The sequence below is a fragment of the Vespa mandarinia genome, chromosome 7 (assembly GCF_050613455.1).
Source record: "Vespa mandarinia isolate Hongniang chromosome 7, ASM5061345v1, whole genome shotgun sequence".
Taxonomy (NCBI): domain Eukaryota; kingdom Metazoa; phylum Arthropoda; class Insecta; order Hymenoptera; family Vespidae; genus Vespa; species Vespa mandarinia.
In genome coordinates, this window is record NC_140816.1 from 2,596,781 (window position 1) to 2,617,353 (window position 20,573).

Here is a 20,573-nt window from a genome sequence, read left to right on the forward strand (position 1 = left end):
AAGTGATACGAATTTAAGTATAGATAGATTCTATAAAAATATATATATTACCTTGCACTGTAAGAGTGTAATGTAATTTATCACCCCCTTGAGCGTTTTCCACTTGACAGGTATAATTTCCAGAATCTTGTGATTGTAAATTCGAAAGGACAAGTTCGCCGGTTGGTAAAATTTGTGCGTTTCTGGTAGTATCGGTTCGAATTTGTTCAATGGCTCCTTTGTACCATTCTCTAGTGGGATCTCCAACCTCATTGCAAGCTAAAGTAGCAGAACCTCTCCATGGTTTTACAACATGACCACCAAAGGACGTGATCCTTGCGGGTACTCTATTAGTTGGTACTTGAGCTGCAACTTTCGAACTTTGGCCTTCACCGACTCGAGTATTACCTGTTACCCAAAATTGATATTCTACGTGTTGTTGTAAGCCCGTTGCTTCGAAATGAGTGTTCGTAGCTGGTAATGTCCTCTTGCCATGATTTAATTCTCCCTGACCGTCGACAACTCTACAATATTATTTGGATAAAAGTTCTTTCGTTTTAGAGTTAATATTTAATCCAAGTTATAACTCGGATAAAAGTTGATTTTTATAAATTTGATTAAACTATGATGTACCTAGTATAGAGATTGTATTTTGTGATAATTCCATTAGGCTCCAATGGTGGCAGCCAGGAAATAAAAAGAGCCTGAGGCGAACTCACGACCACTTTAATATCCGCTGGACTTCCAGGTACTGTAATAAAGTTAAATTAGAACCGGTACAATAAGGATAAAGTAGAATAGCTGTAATAACAATACCATCTTCTTCGGTCTGACAATAAGTAACAGTAGTAGGAACTCCATCTCCTACTCTCGTATAGGCTAGTACTTGTATCGTATAATTTGTATACTTTCTTAGATCTGTGAGGACTATCGTTAAAGCACTAGTTTTACGTACCTACGACAAAAGTATATATATATATATATGTATATATATGTATATATATAGTATATATATAAATATATAGTATATATATATATATAGTATATATATACATATATAGTATATATATATATAGTATATATATTATTTTAGGATAACGTTCTCTTCATATTTTTAATTGGATTACTTTCACAACGCAATGTGCTTACTTCCATTTCATCCACGCCACGCCATGCGTCCGCTAAAATCGGCTCGTAATTCAATTTATAACCTTGAATAATGCCATTACTATGAGTATTAGGAGGTGGTTGCCAAGATACTTGTAGAGATTGCGAAGTAAGCGCAGCACATCTCACATCTTCCGGTGGTTTACTGGGAACTGAAAAGGAACAAGTTCTGAAGCTTTGTAGCAATCAACGTTAACGTTATATTGATCTCGCCGGAAGGTAATTTCGAGTCTCACCATCCTCTAATGTCTGCGTTAGTAATGGCTCGGATAAAGGTCCAGATCCGACTTGATTGTACGCTTGAACGACCAAGGAGTATCTTGTGTAAGGTCGAAGACCCGTCAATCGAAGTTCACCGCCCCCTTCCTCACCATCTCCGGATACAGAAGTGAAATTGTACGATGGATTTCCTGAGCTAGAAAGATCGTTTAAGACTTTTATCTTAGCGTAAATTTGTCGTTAGCCATTTTCTAATGAATTTTTGCTCTTATCGTCGTTTCAATAGAATAGACAGCAAATTCAATGAAGTTTAGAACGAGTTAATCGACGGGAAGAAATTTCGTTACCTAGTCTCTCTATAGCCGACATTAAAGCCTTGTATGTCACCATGACGAAGTTCGGGCAATGGTGGTGACCAAGTAATCAAAATTTCCGAGGAAGAAAGTGCTCTTGCAGCGAGATTAACTGGAGGTCCTGCGGGTCTTTGAGGTTCGGTTCTAACCAAGAGTTCCGTTGAAGGAGCCGAACGACCTGCTGGTCCTTCAGCGATTACTCGTATCGTGTATCTTGTAGCAGGTTTAAGATCGTCGATTAAAGCAGCGTAAGGTAAAGGCGGTCCGACAAATTCTTGTTGTTGCCACATACCACCTGATCAACGAATTTACGCTCAATTTCCTTACTGTTATATCATAGAAATAATTCTCTTACCTTCGCCTTCCTTATATTGAAGTATGTATTTGGTAACTTCACTGGTATCTTGGGACTTGTGTTGCCACTTAACGTTTATACTTCGACTAGCTACCATGGCTGTTTCTAAAGTGTTCGGAGGTTGTGGTGGTTCTAAACGAGACGATAAAAATTTACAATATCTTTTGCCTAATACGAGATATTTATCTCGTTTATCCGATATATATTCCGTACCTTGTACGAGGAGTTGTACAAGTTGTTGATCGCGACCGTAAAGATTACTAGCTTGACAAAAATACGCTCCGCTGTCGGATGCTTCGGCCGAGGAAATTTGCATTTGTGCGATAACACCGTCGGGCGTTGGTTCTTGGTTCACGGTGACTCTTTGTAAAGAAAGAAACAAAAGGAAAAAAAAAACAAAAATACAAAAAAAAGAAAATACAAAAAAAAATGATGAATTATATTAAAAATTTTATTTCAACACGATTTTCCCTTCTCTCTTTCCGCGTAGAATAAAGAGCGTTCTCTATATTACCGATAATTCGTCGAAGGATTCAATTCAATTTTTCCGCCTTTCAACCACTTTACAGTCACTGGCTTGTCTCCGTGTACCTCGCAATGTAACGTAGCTGTGTCTCCTTTCTTAATCGTTACCAATCGCGAGGGTGCAGCAAAGTACGGCGATGCTATATAAGTTAATAATAAGCACAAGTGCACACTTTTATAATATAAAATATTATTTTATATGAGAAATTTTGCGAGGTACTTACAATTAACTTTTAATTGTACAACCTTGCCTATGCCAGATCCTATACCGTTGCTCGCTTGACAAAGATAAAAACCTTCTCTGTCCTCTTTCACGTGTTGTAAAAGGAGCGTTCCATTGCTTAGAATTTTAGTGTACGCCCGTTCCCGCAACTCCTCATATTCGCCAGATTTGCTTCCTGCGATTAAATGCCTTAAGCTTAAATTTCGTTCCAAGAGTGATGTTTATATTTTTTTTTTTGGTTTTTTTTGTGTTTTTTTTTATTCTTTCATTCTTCTCTTCTTTTTTTTTTCTTTTTTACTTCTTCTTTCAAACTACTCACCCGTAGCTTTTTTCCAAACGATAACAGGCGTTGGTACGCCTTGTGCTTGACAATGCAAAGCAACGTGTCTGTTCCTTTCGACGCTTATGCTGTCTGTCGGTTCGACGATCCATCGCGGAGGAACTGGAAATTAGAACGCGTATCTTCAGACACGTCTGTCGCGGTTCCCAAATTCATTATCTTTTACTGGTCGTTAGCAATTTAAAGACAGGTACGTCGTGAGAAAAGATATGAATAAAAAAAAAAAAAAAAAAAAAAAGAAAAAAGAATAAGACAAAAAAAAATAGAAGAATATACACAAAAACGTTAAGAAGGAACGAGCTCTTTTAACGAAACGTTTATTCGTTATCGGCCGATATCTTCTATTATATATATATATATATATATATATATATATTTCGAGAACGAAATTGAATTTCAAATCTATCGTTTCGCCGACGAATAAGCAACGTTCCTTCTTTTTAAATCTTTCCTTTTTTATATTTTTTTTCTTTTACTTATTGTTCCACTTTTTAGCGCGATTGATAATCTGTTTTTGATGATGCAAGATCGAATTAGAATGCTAATTATATATTTCTTTTGTTTTATGAAAAGTGAAGAATTATTTTATGAGATAGAGAAAGACAGAAAGATAGATAGAGAGACAGAGATAGAGAGAGAGAGAGAGAGAAAGAGAGAGAGAGAGAAAGATAGATAGATATATATATATATATATAGATAGATAGATAGATAGATAGATAGATAGAGAGAGAGAGAGAGAGAGAGAGAGAGAGAGAGAGAGAGATAGTGATAAAGATATATTACATAATAGAGTGAATGAAGGTTAGTGGATGAGATAGGGGAAAGTTTGGTTTAATAACGTGTGTCGATGCCAGACGTCACGATTAATAATACAACATTGTACAGCGATGACCATAAATCAATAAGATATTCCAGTCATCGCATAGCGTTTCGTCAATTAAGCGTTAGGATTAATTTAGATGATTATATGCTCTGTGTGTACGTGTATTGTCCGCCGCGCATCGATACGTTCGATAATTTTGGGTAATCAATTGGATGCTCTGTTTAGCGGGTTCTACTTTTACAGTGGTGAAAAACGCTGCAGAAGCGAAATACTGTGAGTGGGAATTTCAACGTTTTACAAAACGGCAAAAATATCGGCCACGCACCGACGCGTGCGACAATATATAATATAGGTATGTATATACGTAATGTAAGTATAATAATACTCGTTTAAAAACGTGGCGTGATAAACAAGTAGAACTCTTGGAAGAAAAGGCGCAAGTGGGCGGGATACAAGTGAGGGTGGGTGAGAGCTTATCGGCAGAGCACCGGTATTAATATGTATCGTGGAAAGGCATATAAAATATATATATATATATAAATATATATATATATAAATAATATATAAGTACCCGCTTCTAACGACTAGTTTAATAAATACAAATTTAATATAATAATATACGTACTACTGGTCTACATTACCGATTCACAAAGAGGCACGAATCTTTGCCGTTCGGATTTCAAGCTCGAACTTGTTAGAAATTTTATCGTAACTTTCGCATGCACATTAGTTTACCGTCGTTTGCGTCATTAGCGTTTTTTATATCTCTTCGTAGCATCGAACTTTGAAAGTCTAAATCGGCAGCTTTCTCGCCTCATTGTGAAAAAGGAAAGATGAAAAAGGAGTGAGACAGACGATAGATAGAGAAAGAGAAAGAGAAATAGAAAGATGGTGAGAAAGCATGCAAAAAAGTGAATAAAAAAGACTGCCTTCCAACGAGCCCAAAGGAGAGCCAGCGCAAGGTCGGTGGAAGTTTCTGCTCGTGAGTGTAGTGGCGTGCTCGCAATTTAAAGGTATACGAAACATTGAATTACGTAATTAAGAGAATAATATGTATACATAGGTATATAATAATGTATAATATATATATATATAGAATGTATATTTATATATGTATATATGCAAACAGAGATCTAATTTGTATAATATAAAAAAGAACATGCGATAAGAGATATGTAATGCTCACATACACGAACGCACGCAGGCCAGAAGATAATCGAGAGATCGTTCAATTGATATATATATATTTTTTTTCACTTTTTTTTTTCGATTCCTCGTTAAAACGATTAAAATAAGGAAAGGTGCAAACTGTTACCTTTATGATTCGGTCAAGTCAAGCAAACCTCGGGGGGTCCACGAGATACCGATGCATTCCCAGAGAGCCAAAGCAACGTAAATGTAATACACACTGTGTGTCTTTTGGAAAGATAGGATGAAGGTTCCGGTATGGATTTTTATTAAGGAAAAAAGGATGTGCGATTTGTCTCAGGATACTATACGATCGTGATCTCGTTGGGACACTACAGCAGTTTTTTTTCTTTTTTTTTTAACTTCATTAACAATAATATCAATGTTTGTCTCTCTCTCTCTCTCTATCTCTCTCTCTCTCTCTCTTTCTCTATTTTTCTCTCTCTTTATTTTTTAATTATGTTTCCTCTGTATCCGTTTGATTTACGGTCCCAACGAGAACACGCTGATGATAGTAGATCGTGACGCAGGGCCCGAGCCGTAAGCGTAATGACGTATTAAATGGTAATGGATGATGGTGGAAATCAATTCGTTAGGTGATACTGCTTATTGGTTTACGATACATGATAATGGTTTTGAAGGATATCTTTCAACCCCGACGACATACGTTATATTTCACTTGAATCGAATAACTTTGTTATAATTCCGAATTATTTTGCCGAATATAAATATATATAAAGAAATTGATGAAACTAAATATTCGAAGGATCGAAGAAAGGTAAGATCATAGAAATGGATTATTTTCATTGATCTTACGATTCAATGAATTGTCATATAGATTTTTAATACGGTGAAAAAAAATTTTAAAGGAACAAATCGCAAAGTCGGCGTCGAGGGTGGAGACTTATAAGGATTCGTTGAGGTCATGGATACTCGAGAATCGACGTGTGTTGGATTTATCAAGGGAAATTGTGATGGATAAGGGTCGCCGATCATCTAGTTACCTTTTACCTGTAGCTTGGCCGTGTACCTGACCTCGGCGGCGGGGTTCGCGGCGACGCAGGTATAGTCGCCGGAGTGCTCGGCCGCGAGATTCGTTATACTGAGGAGGCTCGAGTAGGAATCCAGTTGGGAGATGTTTGCAACGGAGGCCAAATTTGGCATCAAGGAAAAGGGACTTTGGCCGTCTTTCAGCCAGGATATGGTTAGGGGTGGATCACCCGCCGCGACCCCGCACACCGTCCGCGTCCGCATCCCCTCGGAAAGGCCCTCTTGGAACGTAAATGGCTCAATAATAGGGGGTACTGGAAAAGGTCAAGAGAGAAGAGAGAACCATACGTGAGAGCGAGAAAAAGATGGCACCAAAAAAACGCAAGAACCTGGTACCAGGTAATATGTGTCATAATATATATATGTATGTATAAATATATATATATAGCATCATAGTTGATAGTAAGTATGTATATATATATTATAGACAGTAGTACGTCCATGTATATATGGAATATAATATGTATATATATAGAATATATGTACAATAGAGGCAGTATAGTAACGTAGCAATGTAGAGGAGAGAGAGGGTGGCCCCGCCGCGGACCAGACCCTGCCGCCCTCACTTTTACATATAATCATTAGCATCGCACCATTCACACAACGTACGTTCGTTTCAACGCAAAAAAGAGCGAGCATTCGACGTCCTTTCGATATTCTCGCGTCGTTCCTCCGTGAGTGTACATAGGAGTGTTCGTATATTCGATCGAGGTACATACATGCTGTTTTCTTCGACCGTAGCGTCACTCCCGGTGAATACTTTCCTGGAACGGTTATTCTTTCTTAGAAACTTAATATGACATTTTTGCGATTGACATATTCCAAGAAAGTACTCACGGAGAAAAGCCGTGGATTGTCGAGAGGTCGGGAAGGAGAAAAACCGTCGAATAGGAAACAGAAGAGAATTGAAGGGTTAGGTTTCGTGCATGAGGAATAGCACTCACGCTAAACGTGAGTTGTCATTGGATTTACCAGGTCTCTACATTCCTAGTGACGTTAGGAGAGGCATCGAAAGAATACGTCTTCTCGAAGCAGCGCGCAGGAATTGAGCGTTTATAATATAATTCAGCATTTATAATTGCGAATGAAAATATATCGAGACATATCGAGAGGTTGCGCGTTAAAGCATATATATTAATATTATTAAGAGAAAAAAATAGTAGTAAATAAGAGACAGATAAAAAAAAAAGAAATGCTCGGTTATTCCTGAAGTCGCTCTCGATCTTCGAGCAGGTCTTTCACACTCGCACAACATCCACGCACGCATAAATTCGGGCGGTCAGGTGGTCGTCGGGCAAAATTGAAGGGGGCCTAGAGGAGGATTACCATGAACCACTAGCCGCTGCGTGTGCGATACCTCTGCGGCCAGATTACGGGCCACGCACGAGTAGTTGCCGTTGTGATCTGGAGATAAACTTTCAATCATCAGTATGCTATTGTACTGGTCCATATTGGTAACAGTGACGCGTTCCGATGGTCCCATCGACCTTCCATCCTTGAGCCATGAGATGGATAATGGCAAATCGCCCCTCGTCACGGAACAAGTTAGGGTAGTTCGTTCGCCGAGATGAAGATCGCGATCTGCCGTGAACGGGCTAATTTTTGGGGGAACTGAAATAACAATAACGATTGTTCGTGAGCGTGGAGAAAGGCATAGGGCGAGCTCTAATGCGTCGTCCTGGATCTCTCCATCTCGACGGCGCCGCCTTTTCTCTGTAATTTATTATTTATCTTCTTTCTCGTTCGAGATCTTCTTTTTTTTCTCCTTTCGAAGATAAACGTCATTCGACTTTTCCTCAGTCGAATTTCCTCGTTCGATATCGTCCTCTTGTACGTCGAATCGCGCTACTTTCGTTGCATCTACGAAAATTTCTGTAAATCTCGAATTTTGAAATTAAAGCCTTACCGATTACTGCGACATCTCCTGATCTTCTTGCGCTGTGTCCTTGCTTGTTACGAGCCCAGCAGGTATATACTCCGGCGTCTATATTCTTCTGAACGCTTATTATCACTAAGGTCCCGTCTGGAAGAACCTTCTGTCGAAGATCGTCTGGCAATTCGCGATTCGCTCGTTCCCATTTGATTTCTTCTATCGGATATCCAGCTACTGGACACTTCAAACTAAGCTTCTCTCCAGCTACGGCGGTTACTTTTGGAATTAATCGGATGTAAGGTAGACCTGAAAAAAAGTACTCGATCTCTAGACTTGAACGAGGAAAACGAATCTTTCGTTGTCTTTAATTACCGTAAACGTTGAGACGTGCAGCATGCGTAACTTTGCCAGCACGATTTTCGGCCGTACAGGAATACTCTCCGCCATCTTCGACCATCACGTGACTAATGTTAACGTGCGATATTACATCACCGTGTACCGTCACGTATTGCCCTATGACGAACCTTAAAAATAACATTCGAGATCCGATCAAATTAGGGCAATTTATTGTCTCGTCGTTACCACGAATGACCTCGTAAAATTTTATATCACGTTGTAACCATATTGAAAGAACAACAGCGAACGTGGTTATTATCTTTAACGAGTTGACGTTGAACGAATAAACACGTTTTCTGTTTTATTTTTATTATTTTTATTTTTTTATCCCCTTCTTTTTTTTTTTTGACGAAGAAGAAAAAACGCGAAAATGAGAAGAACTAATATGACGAGATCAAAAGAGGAAAAGAGAGGAAGGAAAGAATCTTTTTATGTCGATCAGTCGTTAAACTATACGGCAGAGAGAAAGGAAGTATAGCTTGGAGCGTATCGACGCGTATCTTTTTCTCGCGATCATCTATTTTATCGATATTCGCAATATTTGATCGACGCAATAAATATTCTCGTTTCTGGCTAGGCTATCGCGAAATTGAAGTTGCCCTAGTGAGAAAAACATTTTACGCATACGTGAATATTATCTAATACGTATATTACGATATGCTGCGTGTGTGGAAAAAAGAAAAAAAAAATATTCATTGCCCGAAAAAAGATCGACTTTTTTAGCGGTTATATATATATATATTTTTTTTTTTGTATTCTCTATATCGATATCGATATCGATACAACGAATTTCAAAAGTCTTTACTTTTCACGAAAAATTTTGCATGAATTCGGACGAATTACCTTCCATTAGTTGGTAAAGGGAAACCATCTAAAGCCCAAGTGACCTGCGGCGTAGGATTTCCAGCAGCGGAACATTTTAATGACACTGCTGGCCCTGGTTGAAGAGTCTGTTCGATGAAGGAATAAAGCAGAACCGGTGGGGCGTCTAAAACACAAAGTCGAAGATTATTAAATGATTCACTTTCGAAAATCCTTCACTTTAATCAGCTCTTTATCGAATTCGACATAGATTGAGTATAGATAAAAGTTTTCAAAAAGTTCGTATTATTTTTCAACTTGAGAAATTATTTATTTATTTAGTCCTTTTGTCACCTCAATATTCCCATAGTGAATTATTTAATATCATATCTTTACTTCAGAGGAAATAATGATAATCCATTATTTAATGGAGAAAAGCTCATAGCAATATTCATGTTGCTAAATCCAGGGTCACTGAGCTTACATTCATATTTTTAACGACGATGTTTCATAAACAATATGACGAATCTTTGTATAAGAAGAAGGAAATGGAGGAGGAAGTGGAGGAGGAGGAGAAGGAGGAGGAGGAGGAGAAGAAGGATAAAGAAAAAGAAAGAGAGAAAGAGAGAGAGAGAAAGAGAGAAGAGAAAGAGGTTGGAGATTTTTTGAAAGGTGTTACGCTTGGCGCACGCATCACGTTGGAAATAGAAGGACAATGAGCTCGCTGCTACGGAAGCACCGTGAATTTTTTCCTCGATGTTCCTACTTCGTCGACAAGCATAGACGAGAAAAGGAGGAGAGACGGAGCGGAAGGGAAAGAGAATGAGAGAGCACCATCTATCGCGCTCAGATTCGAGATCGAACGATGCTGTTGTCGAGGACGAATTCTCGTTGGTTGTTCTGAGAAAGATGGAAGAAAGATAAGAGAGAGAGAGAGAGAGAGAGAGAAAGAGAAAGAGAGAAAGAGAAAGAGAAAGAGAGAGAGAGAAAGAGAAAGAGAGAAAGAGAGAGTAGGAGCTTCAGCTTGTAATTAAAAGTGTCGATTTCATCGCCATTAAAAGGGCTTTGCATGGACGTCGTTTTTACAAATAACGAACGGGTTGTCTAATGGTGATACGTACGTGAGAGAAAAAGAAAGATAGAAAAAGAAAGTAGAAGAAGACCAGATATATGTAAGACAAATACATGTATACGTACATATATAAAGAGAGAAAGAAAGGAAGAAAGAAAGAAAGAAAGAGAGAAAGAAAGAAAGAAAGAAAGGATGCTTTCGTCTGGAGCTGAATAAAGTGTTTCCGCGGACCGTGTTCGCGGATCCATGTGAAAATTGATGAATCTCGTCTCGATGCCTCCGAGCGATCATCAATGCTCATCTAACGCGCGTGAGAGCTCGAGAAGCGTGCACGAGGCGCGTAAGCTACGACAAAATGGGAGCTTCCTACGGCAAGGATAATGCTTTTTCTATCTATATACCTATGTGGTATCGGGGCAAATGGAATCTCTCGTCGTGGAAAAATACTCGGTGTCGTGATTACGAGAGATAACGATGGTGCGTCGCCTGGGATGAATTGTTCTAGTTTTATATATTGTCGACGCGTCGTTTATGTAGATCAAATTCAACTCTTGGCGAGTGAATCTTGTCGACGAACATACAAGTAGTTTTTTCTTTTTGTTTTCTTTCTTTCTTCTTCTTCTTTTTCTTTTTCTTTTTTTTTTTTTTATTTTTTTTTTTTTTTAATATTGACTTTCGAATCGTACGAGAAGTTAGACAGGTTCATCGTAACGCGTTAAGGTTCATTTAGAGAGTATAGGTATAGGTATGCGTTATGCTCTCGACAGATGTGCATCAGGATATTTCGTTCGTCTCGAACACCGATAAAACTCCCTACATAAATTTGTTTCAGAAAGCGGAACGCGACGAACACGAATTTGCAAGTCGATCAGATGCTTTTTATCTTTCTTCTTTTCTTTTTCTTTTTTCTTTTTTCTTCTTTCTTCTTTTCTTTTTTCTTTTTTCTTTTTTTTTTCTTTTTTTTCTTTTCCCCCAACTCAACAGGGGAGGGAAAAAGATTCAGGTAGATTCTAAAAGTTGGAGACAACTTGTCTCGTTGCAACTAAGTTTCGCAAATTCTTTTACGATATCGAAGTATGTTACGTCGAAAGTGCATTATTTTTTAACGACTACGATCCTAACATCTCGCCGAGAAATCTTTATACTTTCGAAGTTCGAGGAGGAAACGAGGAAACTCGTAAAAAAAAAATGTACGTATGTTATTTAACTAATCTTTAGATTCTCGGAATTAAAAGATTTGCTATGTCGTCTTGAAGAAATAAATCTTCTTAGAAAACTTATATTCTATACGCATAATATAACATCGGAATATTGACTTTATCTTTTCCTTGTATTCCAAAGGCAAACCACGTTCGAGTGAAGTACAATTCAAGTACCACGCCCGAAAGTTTTCCTTTCTTTGAGAATAGAAAAATTTTCTTCAATTTCCATTTAAGCATCGTACCAGAAAAAGATCATTACCTATCCTTTCACTTCTCTTTATTTCTTTCTTTCTCGGTATTCTCGGATGAAATTGCTGAAAAGCGATCATCTAGTTTCTCTCTCTCTCTCTCTCTCTCTCACTCATTCACTTTCTCTCTCTCTCTCACTCATTCACTTTCTCTCTCTCTCTCTCTCTCTCTCTCTCTCTCTCTCTCTCTCTCTCTCTCTCTCTCTCTCTCTCACTTTTGTTCTCGAACAGCACTGTCCCTATAGCGTCGCTCGCACGAATTCCCTTTGACGTAAATTCCGTGCATTACTAACGCTGACGAGCGAGAGACGCTAACTTCATTGTTGTTTCAAAGGCCCTCCTATCGCCTCTTTCCACCCCCGCACACAGTACGCTCTCCTCTTTCATGCAGTACCCTACACCCACAGATGGGTGGTCCAGATATAGGGCAAACATGGGTGGAGGTGCCTCATTCTGGGGTACCTGCCTCGGTAGACCGGTGAGTGAGAGAAACGGAGGGAGTGAAATAAAGATAGATAGATAGATAGAGAGAGAGAGAGAGAGAGAGAGAGAGAGAGAAAATGAGATCGAGAGAGGTAAAGAGGGTGGTAGAAGAGAACAAGAGTTAAAGAGAGAGAGAGAAAACGAAGCACGTTGCAAAGCGCCGTAAAAGAAGCCTTCTCCACTTCAAAGTGCACCGTTACTCTCCGAACAACGTGACACGCGGTTACCTTGCTCTTTGCCAAGTAATCGAGTCCTCTGTAACTCAATCGGTAACGCAACCAGACCGATCTCGAGACTGAGTCCTTCGTTCAACATTTCTCGGTACCCTGGCACCTTTGACCGTGAAAGGAAAAGAGAAACGCTTATCGAGTTCGTTCTTTTGCCTTATTGGATATTATACGTCTATTACGTGATATATGTACACATGTCCGAGATACATGGAAGAGGTAGAAAAAGAAAAGATTTGTTTATATTAAAATCAGTTTACGTTGTTCTCCGAAAATTTCAATTAACTTTGCAGGAAGTAATGGAAAATACATGAAATTGAAGCGTTTAATTCCGTTTCCCGTGCTAGTGTGTATTTGCTTTCCCTACCGATAAAATACACATCGGCTAATGGGCCGTTAAGTGATTTCTATTAATAATTGAGCTGATGGACGGCATAAAGCGCGAGCGATCATGAAACGCGGTTTCGCGATAATTGCGATTGAAGGAAAGTGGTTGTAGCTTTGAAGGTATCCTAAAGGGAGATCGTTTTTCTCTGATTTTATGTTCGTTCATTATGACGTTCGTATCTACTTGTTTAAATAGAAGGAATCTATCAGAGTAGTGATTGAACGATGGTTTATAAATTGATAAGACGTACGAAATACTACGTACGCCTTGTAATTACGTTTCAGTGATTTAAATGAGAAGACATGAGGATAGAGGAAGGATAAATCGATCTGGACGATAACTGAGAAGAGAATCTGTACGTACCTCCCAATTGTAATTCCGCGGAGGCCTGGGCAGTGTCACCCTCTGACCTTCTGACGATGCACTGATACATTCCCCTGTCTTCTCTACCTATACCATTTAGCCTCAATAATTCTGATTGCCTTCCCGTTCCTGGAAGCTGCCTGCCGTCCTTGTACCAGGTGATAAAGTGCGGACCAGCTTGAGGATGTGTACCAACCTCACAGGTGAATTCGGCGTTACCACCCAAATGAACGCTCAACAAAGGTGGCGTTACTTCAACGTGAAGCGGTGCTGTCACTATGAGTCTGAAAAATTTTACTTTCTCATCATTTTTTATTGTCATATTCAGAATAGCATTATGAATTTTCGTATATAGATATTATCCGTACAATCTGGTAGACGCGTTAATTGCGTAAACATTTTGCTTTCGTATCTTATTTATTTTTTTTATTATAATTTTTAAATCTTTGCAATCTTCAATTACCTGATTTCGGCGCCAGCTTCACCGCCGGTATTTGATGCGGAGCACCTATAAATACCACTATCTTCCAACGTTACGGCTTCTATGGCTAGCATAGAACCGAGCAATCGAGTTCTCGGTCCAGACAAGACCAGCATAGGTTCAGCACCCGTCTGTGCATACCACCTTAAAGAGAAAAATGACTTAAGGAATGATTTTAATCGTAATATCGACGATTGAAACGTTCACATTAATATATCATTAATGATATTATTCATATTCGTTTACCGACGCTAATGAAAATATAATCAATGAAATAATTATGTTGATACTAAGAGACATATTTTAGATAAAAAATTTTAATTTGCAATGCAAATTAAAAAATTACAAATCTAAAAATGAATGAACAATTGTATCGATTTGAAGTCAAATGAAAAATATACGACATGTATGCTATATTATTAATAATAAAGTACGTAATTACAAATAATATATATAAAGAGCCGTGTACTGATTGTTCGAGTTCTTTGCGACAAAAAATGATATATCTTTTTTCTTTCTTTTTTTTCTTCTGCGTTTTCACCGACGCAACGAATAATTTTTCATCGAAAGTCCAGTGGTATCTGCCTGGCAAGATACGCCGCGAGGCAAGTAAGGAGTTTAATTTCACTGGCTTTCGGGGTACGTCGACCTAGAAACGACGTTGAGTCGTATCCACGAGCATTTATCCCTTGAATCCTCTCCTTCCTTTCGCCCTTCCAAGTTCTTGACAGTTCTCGATCGAGGCACGTTCGACCCACTCTCCTTCTTCTTTCTTTATCTCCCCCTCTCTCTCTCTCTTTCTCCCTCCCTTTTTCTCTCTTTTATTCTCTCCCCCCTCCTACTTTTTCCTCCTGTCCTTCTCCATTTATCGTACGTTTTCCTTATGTACCATCTCTCTTCTTATAGTAATACGTAATGGACGTGGTTCCACGGGGGATTTCACTTTGTAGCAAAGTTTCGAGAGCAAAAGGGGAGTAGACGGAGATAGAGAGAAGTTGATCCGTTCTTGACTTCAATGTCCCGTTGAAAGTTAATGGGGGAAAAAGGAAATGAGAGAGAAAAGAAAAAAGAAAATCCGTCTCATGCATCAAAAATCTTATTCGTATTATTCAGGGACTTCGGACTTTATTTGAAAACATTTTTATCGATCGAGTTCCTCCTCCCTTTTGGTTTTATTTATCCATTTAAAAAGGGAAGGATATTAATAAAAAAAATAAAAAATAAAAAAAATAAAAAAAATATATATTTATATATATAGATTAAAAAATTTGAAATCTGGAAGAGTCATGACTTGACTTTTCGATTTGGGTAGAATTCATTCCGAATGAAAAAGTATCAATCTCGTAGGATCTATCGCCATTGTATATTTTTCATTAGAGCAGCCGTACTACGTAAAGAAAAGACCTACCAGCTGTATTCCGATATTGGCAATAAATTTTCATTTCAACGAATATTTTCCGCTTCGTATTGGCATATGCGGTGAACGGATTTTACGGGAAGAAGGGAGGCAATGGGAATCGAGGGAGAGAAAGAGAGAAAGAGAAAGAGAAAGAAAAAGAAAAAGAAAAAAAGAAAAAGAAATAGAAAGAGAAAGAGAAAGAGAAAGAGAAATAGAAAGAGAAAAAGAAATAGAAAGAGAAAGAGAAAAAATTCCGAGAGGGAAAATGTTGAAGAGAGAGAGAGAGAGAGAGCTTCTCGTCGACCTGGGCGACATGAAGAGCTTCCGATTGCGCCCTACTCGCAAGGTTTCACGATCGAGTGCTTCCACTTTTGCTCGATCAAAGTCGCGCCGCGTCCTTGTTCCTTTTCTTTCCTTCCACTTGAAGCGCTTCTTTGGCCGTCCTCTTCCTCCTCCTCCCCCTCCTTCGTCTCCTTATCTCGTTCATCCTCCTTTTTCTTCGAATCTCTTCTTCTTCTTCTTCTTCTTCTTCTTCTTCTTCCTCCTCCTCTTCTTCTATCTATCCTCTTATTCTCTTCGTAGTTTGATCGTAATTTCTCGTTGAAGAACGAAATGGATTAGAGAGAGAGAGAGAGAGAGAGAGAGAGAGAGAGAGAGAGAGAGAGAAAGAGAGAGAGAGAGAGCAGAAAGACGCGAATATCGTTTTCTCTCTCTCTCTCGCTTTCTTCGATATTTCTCTCTTTCTCTCTCTCTCTCTCTCTCGCTTTCTTCGATATTTCTCTCTCTCTCTCTCTCTCTTTCTCTCTTTTTCTTTTTCTTTCTATTTCTTTCTTTTGTTTTTGTTTTGTTTTTTTTTTTAAGTAGATATATAACGGTCCGCATTCAATGGTCTCTCTGCGTGGGTTTCGAAGTTTTGGATTCCAAACTGATTTTTACGAGTAAATAGCATACGTTTCATCGGTATTTTTTATCAAATTTTTAAAAAGAATGCCGTAGGATATTTGATTTTATTTTTGGATAATCATTATATACGCATGATTAAAGAGACTCACCGATATTCGGGAGGTGGACAAGCTTGTGCCACGCAAACCAATGACGTTGATTCATCCTGAGCGACGTGAACGACGCCTGAATTTTCGAGCATCACCGGAGGCATTACTCCCCTGTGATCTGAAAGCAAACGTATGGTCTTGAGTTAACCTTAGTTAACTTTCTGAGTTTTCGAAGTTTCACGTTTGCTCGTTCTAAAGAAAGACGTATATTAATATTTCAATGTGTCTAACAATTTGCAAGAAAACTTACCGGCTATTCTAATATTAGCGACCGAACTAACAACTACTTGTCTGGTCAGTCGGTGCATCGTTTGACATCTATATCCGTGTATTTGATCGCTAAACTCAAGACTGTGAACGAGAAGTTCTCCGGTTGGTAGTAGATGAAATTTTCCATCTGAAACAAATTATTATGGATTTATTATGTACATATATTGTTTAACTTTAAGGAAAGTATAGGATACATCGTTCAAATAAAATCCTGGATAGAGTAAGATGTATATACGTATGTATGGATATACCGAGAGATAATATAATAACAGTATGAAAGTTATGTGAACAATATTGGTAATCCAGCGTTCTTGATATCCTATATTATTTATATCGAACGCGTATAATAACTGGTATTAACATTTTCCAATAAAATCCGATTTAGTAGGAGTTATCTTTAATAGGTTTGATACTGCGAATTTTAATGGATTACGATATTTTCTAGCGAGCTGATCCTCCAGGACGATAATTATGCTAATTTTATGATTCTCTGGTCACCCACTCTCTCCTTTTCTCTCTCTCTCTCTCTCTCCCTCTCTTTCTCTCTCTTTCTCTTGGTTCCTCTTTTCTGTCTCCAACAACGTGATATAGAGATCCTACACCCAAAGACCAACCGTGCTTAAGCTTTCGAGTCTCTTTAGATAAGGCAGAGTCTACGTTAACGACGGCAGTTATCCTAAACAGTCACGCCTGTTCTCGAAACTCGAATCTCTGCAAGTAGTCTTTAAAGCGTTCCCGAAACGAATTTGCCTTTGAAGTTCGCTCTATCTAAGATTTTACGAAGATTTCATAGGTAGGTATATGGAGGAACGACTATTATTACAGCGTGCAGATTTCGTTTAGCTCGCAAAATCATTAAACGCGAAATTGCATGAAATTAAACGTTTATATCGTATGAACGTTTAGATTATTTTTATAGATGAATCCTTTCGAATGGAATTATAATATTTCAAGGATTTGGATACGAGTATCAACGGCTAACAATTAAAAGCTAATGATATACTCGTATATGAACCGAAGGGTCAGGTTCAGTCGCGAGACATTAACCGAACTAAGACCTCGTCTCTGATAAGGGTAGACTCCTAAATAGCGATTGTCGACCAAGTCAGGTGGACCGGTTAGATTATGTAGTTTAGGTATTACATTCGATGGAACCTATAGGATGGTGCATGCATGCATCCATTGAAGGTAGATAGGGCACCTATGTAGTTCAGTTACTATACCTGCATCGAATTACGCATGGTCTGATTCCACTAGTATTGCCAACTGGGATCTGACTTGTGTACAAAAATATTACGTCAATATATGTAAATCGGCTTCATGTATTATATATGGAGAATTCTGCCGTTGCATCGTGGTATTTCGGAAAATGCAGAAAATATTATCGGATGAACGAGTTTTACTTGCTTGCTGTTTTCATTACATTCCCGTGGGAACGCGAAGAGAAAATCGCGTTTGATTACTATTTTTCATTTAACACGCTCGTAGAGAATTTTTCTCTCTATACAATAATAAAATAAAAATAAGAGATATAATCGATAATAAAATATGTCATGTTTACTTTGAAACATTTCGAACGAGGATATTCTTGACGTATGTAATTAATAACCAAACATACTTCTCCGTTTATTTCTATTTTTTTCTTTTCGTTTCGTAGGGGGCATGAATTTTATGATATTTTTCCTCCTTTTTTTGTTTTTCTTCTCTTATTTTTTGTCGCTGTCAAATAAAAGTTATACCAGGCAGACCGGTCGTTATTCGAATAGCTTGTGACAATAGTCACTTGGAGAGGATCCAACTGCGTTGTCCTGCGTTCGTTTTCTATAGTATGTTCTATAGTGAACGCATATTGTCGGATCGCTTAAATTTTGCAGAATTCTTTGCGAGTTTTGGAACTACGAATCGTATGAATGACGTTGACGACAACAACGACGACAACGACGCCGCCGCCGCCGACGACGACGACGACGACGACGACGACATATTATTCATATGTGCAGCATTTATTAATGAATTCTTGGAAAACAATATGAGACGGATTTAATTAGAAGTAGAGTATATTTAAATCGCACTAGTTTTAATTACACGCGTTAAATCATAATTATAAGCCATTCAGAGAAAGAGAATATGTTCCTTTAAATATTTTTTATTTTTTTTTCTTATTATATATATATATATATATATATATATATATATATATATATATGTATGTACATAAAATATATATATAAAAATATATACATATATATATATTTTTCATATTTCTTTTTCCTTCTTTTTTATTATTATTATTTGTTTCTCGCGAAGTAGTCTTCGCTAGCTTTAAATTGGATTAATTTTTGTGACTGCTAATGAGTCTTCGTGCTGCAGGGTCAATGTCCTCAACGATCTTCGTACCTATGATACGTTGCTGGAGATAGGGAGGTGTTGCAAGATTATTGTGGATATTAAATTTCGGTCTGGAGAAACAGCCCTCGTGGCGGATATTAAATTTTAGTCCCGGTAAGCAATGACCCAACCAACATCATACTTCGTAGCTCTTACCTACATACGTGAAAATCATCCTGACGTCGACCACTATAATTCTTTGCGCGTTGCACTATACTGGCAAAGAGATATCGCGTCTCACACCTAGAGACTACTGGATTTTTATCGTCTTCTTGCAGACTTTCCCCTCGCAAATATTTTAGATTACAGTCATTCATTACGTTATAATGGCTAGCACGTTGCACGCATATTAATGTTAACAGAATTCGTGTTGCTTGTAAAGTTAGAGAAATTGGTAGAGAAGAGAAGAAAAATGGGAGAAAATAAACCTCCAAATAACTTTCGTCGTGCTATTACGAAAAGAAAAAAGAAAAAAAAAAAATTAGAAGACAAAGAAGAAATGAATCGAATTACCTCCTTGTAACGAAGGATAAATGTAGAAAGATGGCTCCTGTAACCAGGATACAACACGCACCAAGTCTTTGACGAAACTAGGAACGACGCATCTTAGTATCGCCGTGCATCCTCTCGATGCACCTCCAATTACCTCCACGTCCACTTTGTAGGCCTGAGCGACAACTGTAAACAGGAAACGACGATAAAATTTTTTTAATCACGTTTCCTATTAAGACGAGTATCGAATTTATAACTATTTAAATACGTTTTAAATATGATATCTAGTATTGCATTTTTCTTTTCTTCTTTTTTTTTCTTTTTTTTTTTTTTTCTTTAAATATGAAAACAGAAAGAAATAGTGTTTTCGTTATTTAGAAAGCATCTACCTGTACGGGAGAAATATTACCTACGTACATAATATATACGTTATTTGTAAATATATATATATATATATATATATATATTATATATAAATATATACACAAAATCGAGATATCCTACATATATAGAACGTCAAAGTCGTTACTCGTAGACTTTTGGTGAATCTCTACATTGGCGTCGGCGTTAGAGAAGCGGCGAGGCGTGAGGTGACGCGGCTGTAACGAACGCCTCGTCCTCAGCGTCTGCTTTCCTCCTTTTTCTCCTTTCTTTCTCTCTCTCTCTCTCTCTTTCCTTTTTTGTTTCTCCCGTCGTACTCTCGCTCAAGAGGCACTATACTCTTCCGGAGATTTTATTTACGTGGAAATTCCAAGGGCGACGGCCAGCTGCCACCGACGGTGTAGCCTGACACGACGTCGTGACGCCAAGAAGACTCCTCTTCTTTATCTTTCTCTCTCTCGCTCTCTCTCTTTCTCTTTTCTTTATTCTCACTCCATCTCTTTTACTCGAATAGAAATTCGTCGTTGGTCTTTCTCTTTTCTTTCCTTCGTAAGATTCGCCAGCCGAGGGAGCCGTCAACCGGAAGTTTGCCTCCTATTTTCTTGCTCCTTTTTATCCCTGTATATAACTCCTCATCCGAGCTTCGTTCTCGCTTCAACGTTTTTACCTCGACTCGTCCTACCGAGAATGATCGTACTACGAGAGATAGTATTTTTCAGGAACAAATAATGCCTATAGGGCAATACTTGGGAAAACTGAGAAATATACAGGGTGTTCCGTTTATCTTGAAAAACTGAAATATCTCATGAGGGATTGAAGCTACCAAAACAATTTT

At 38.1% G+C, this 20,573-nt stretch overlaps 1 protein-coding gene across 1 annotated transcript in view; it reads right to left on the minus strand.

Annotated features, from left to right (window-relative positions):
* The window catches only part of Dscam2 (Down syndrome cell adhesion molecule 2), an 83,584-nt gene that overhangs the window by 8,768 nt on the left and 54,243 nt on the right, over positions 1-20,573 (minus strand). The window contains exons 3-22 of the mRNA XM_085658072.1: positions 19,379-19,543; positions 16,458-16,604; positions 16,208-16,325; positions 13,739-13,900; positions 13,276-13,559; positions 9,335-9,479; positions 8,468-8,619; positions 8,129-8,401; positions 6,177-6,476; positions 3,141-3,263; positions 2,823-2,996; positions 2,588-2,738; positions 2,287-2,435; positions 2,074-2,205; positions 1,713-2,013; positions 1,383-1,561; positions 1,129-1,298; positions 796-934; positions 613-730; positions 52-503 (exon numbers count right to left, since the gene is read on the minus strand). Coding sequence (XP_085514198.1) covers positions 52-503; positions 613-730; positions 796-934; positions 1,129-1,298; positions 1,383-1,561; positions 1,713-2,013; positions 2,074-2,205; positions 2,287-2,435; positions 2,588-2,738; positions 2,823-2,996; positions 3,141-3,263; positions 6,177-6,476; positions 8,129-8,401; positions 8,468-8,619; positions 9,335-9,479; positions 13,276-13,559; positions 13,739-13,900; positions 16,208-16,325; positions 16,458-16,604; positions 19,379-19,543 — 3,834 coding nt within the window. The remainder of the gene's footprint in view (positions 1-51; positions 504-612; positions 731-795; positions 935-1,128; positions 1,299-1,382; positions 1,562-1,712; positions 2,014-2,073; positions 2,206-2,286; positions 2,436-2,587; positions 2,739-2,822; positions 2,997-3,140; positions 3,264-6,176; positions 6,477-8,128; positions 8,402-8,467; positions 8,620-9,334; positions 9,480-13,275; positions 13,560-13,738; positions 13,901-16,207; positions 16,326-16,457; positions 16,605-19,378; positions 19,544-20,573) is intronic.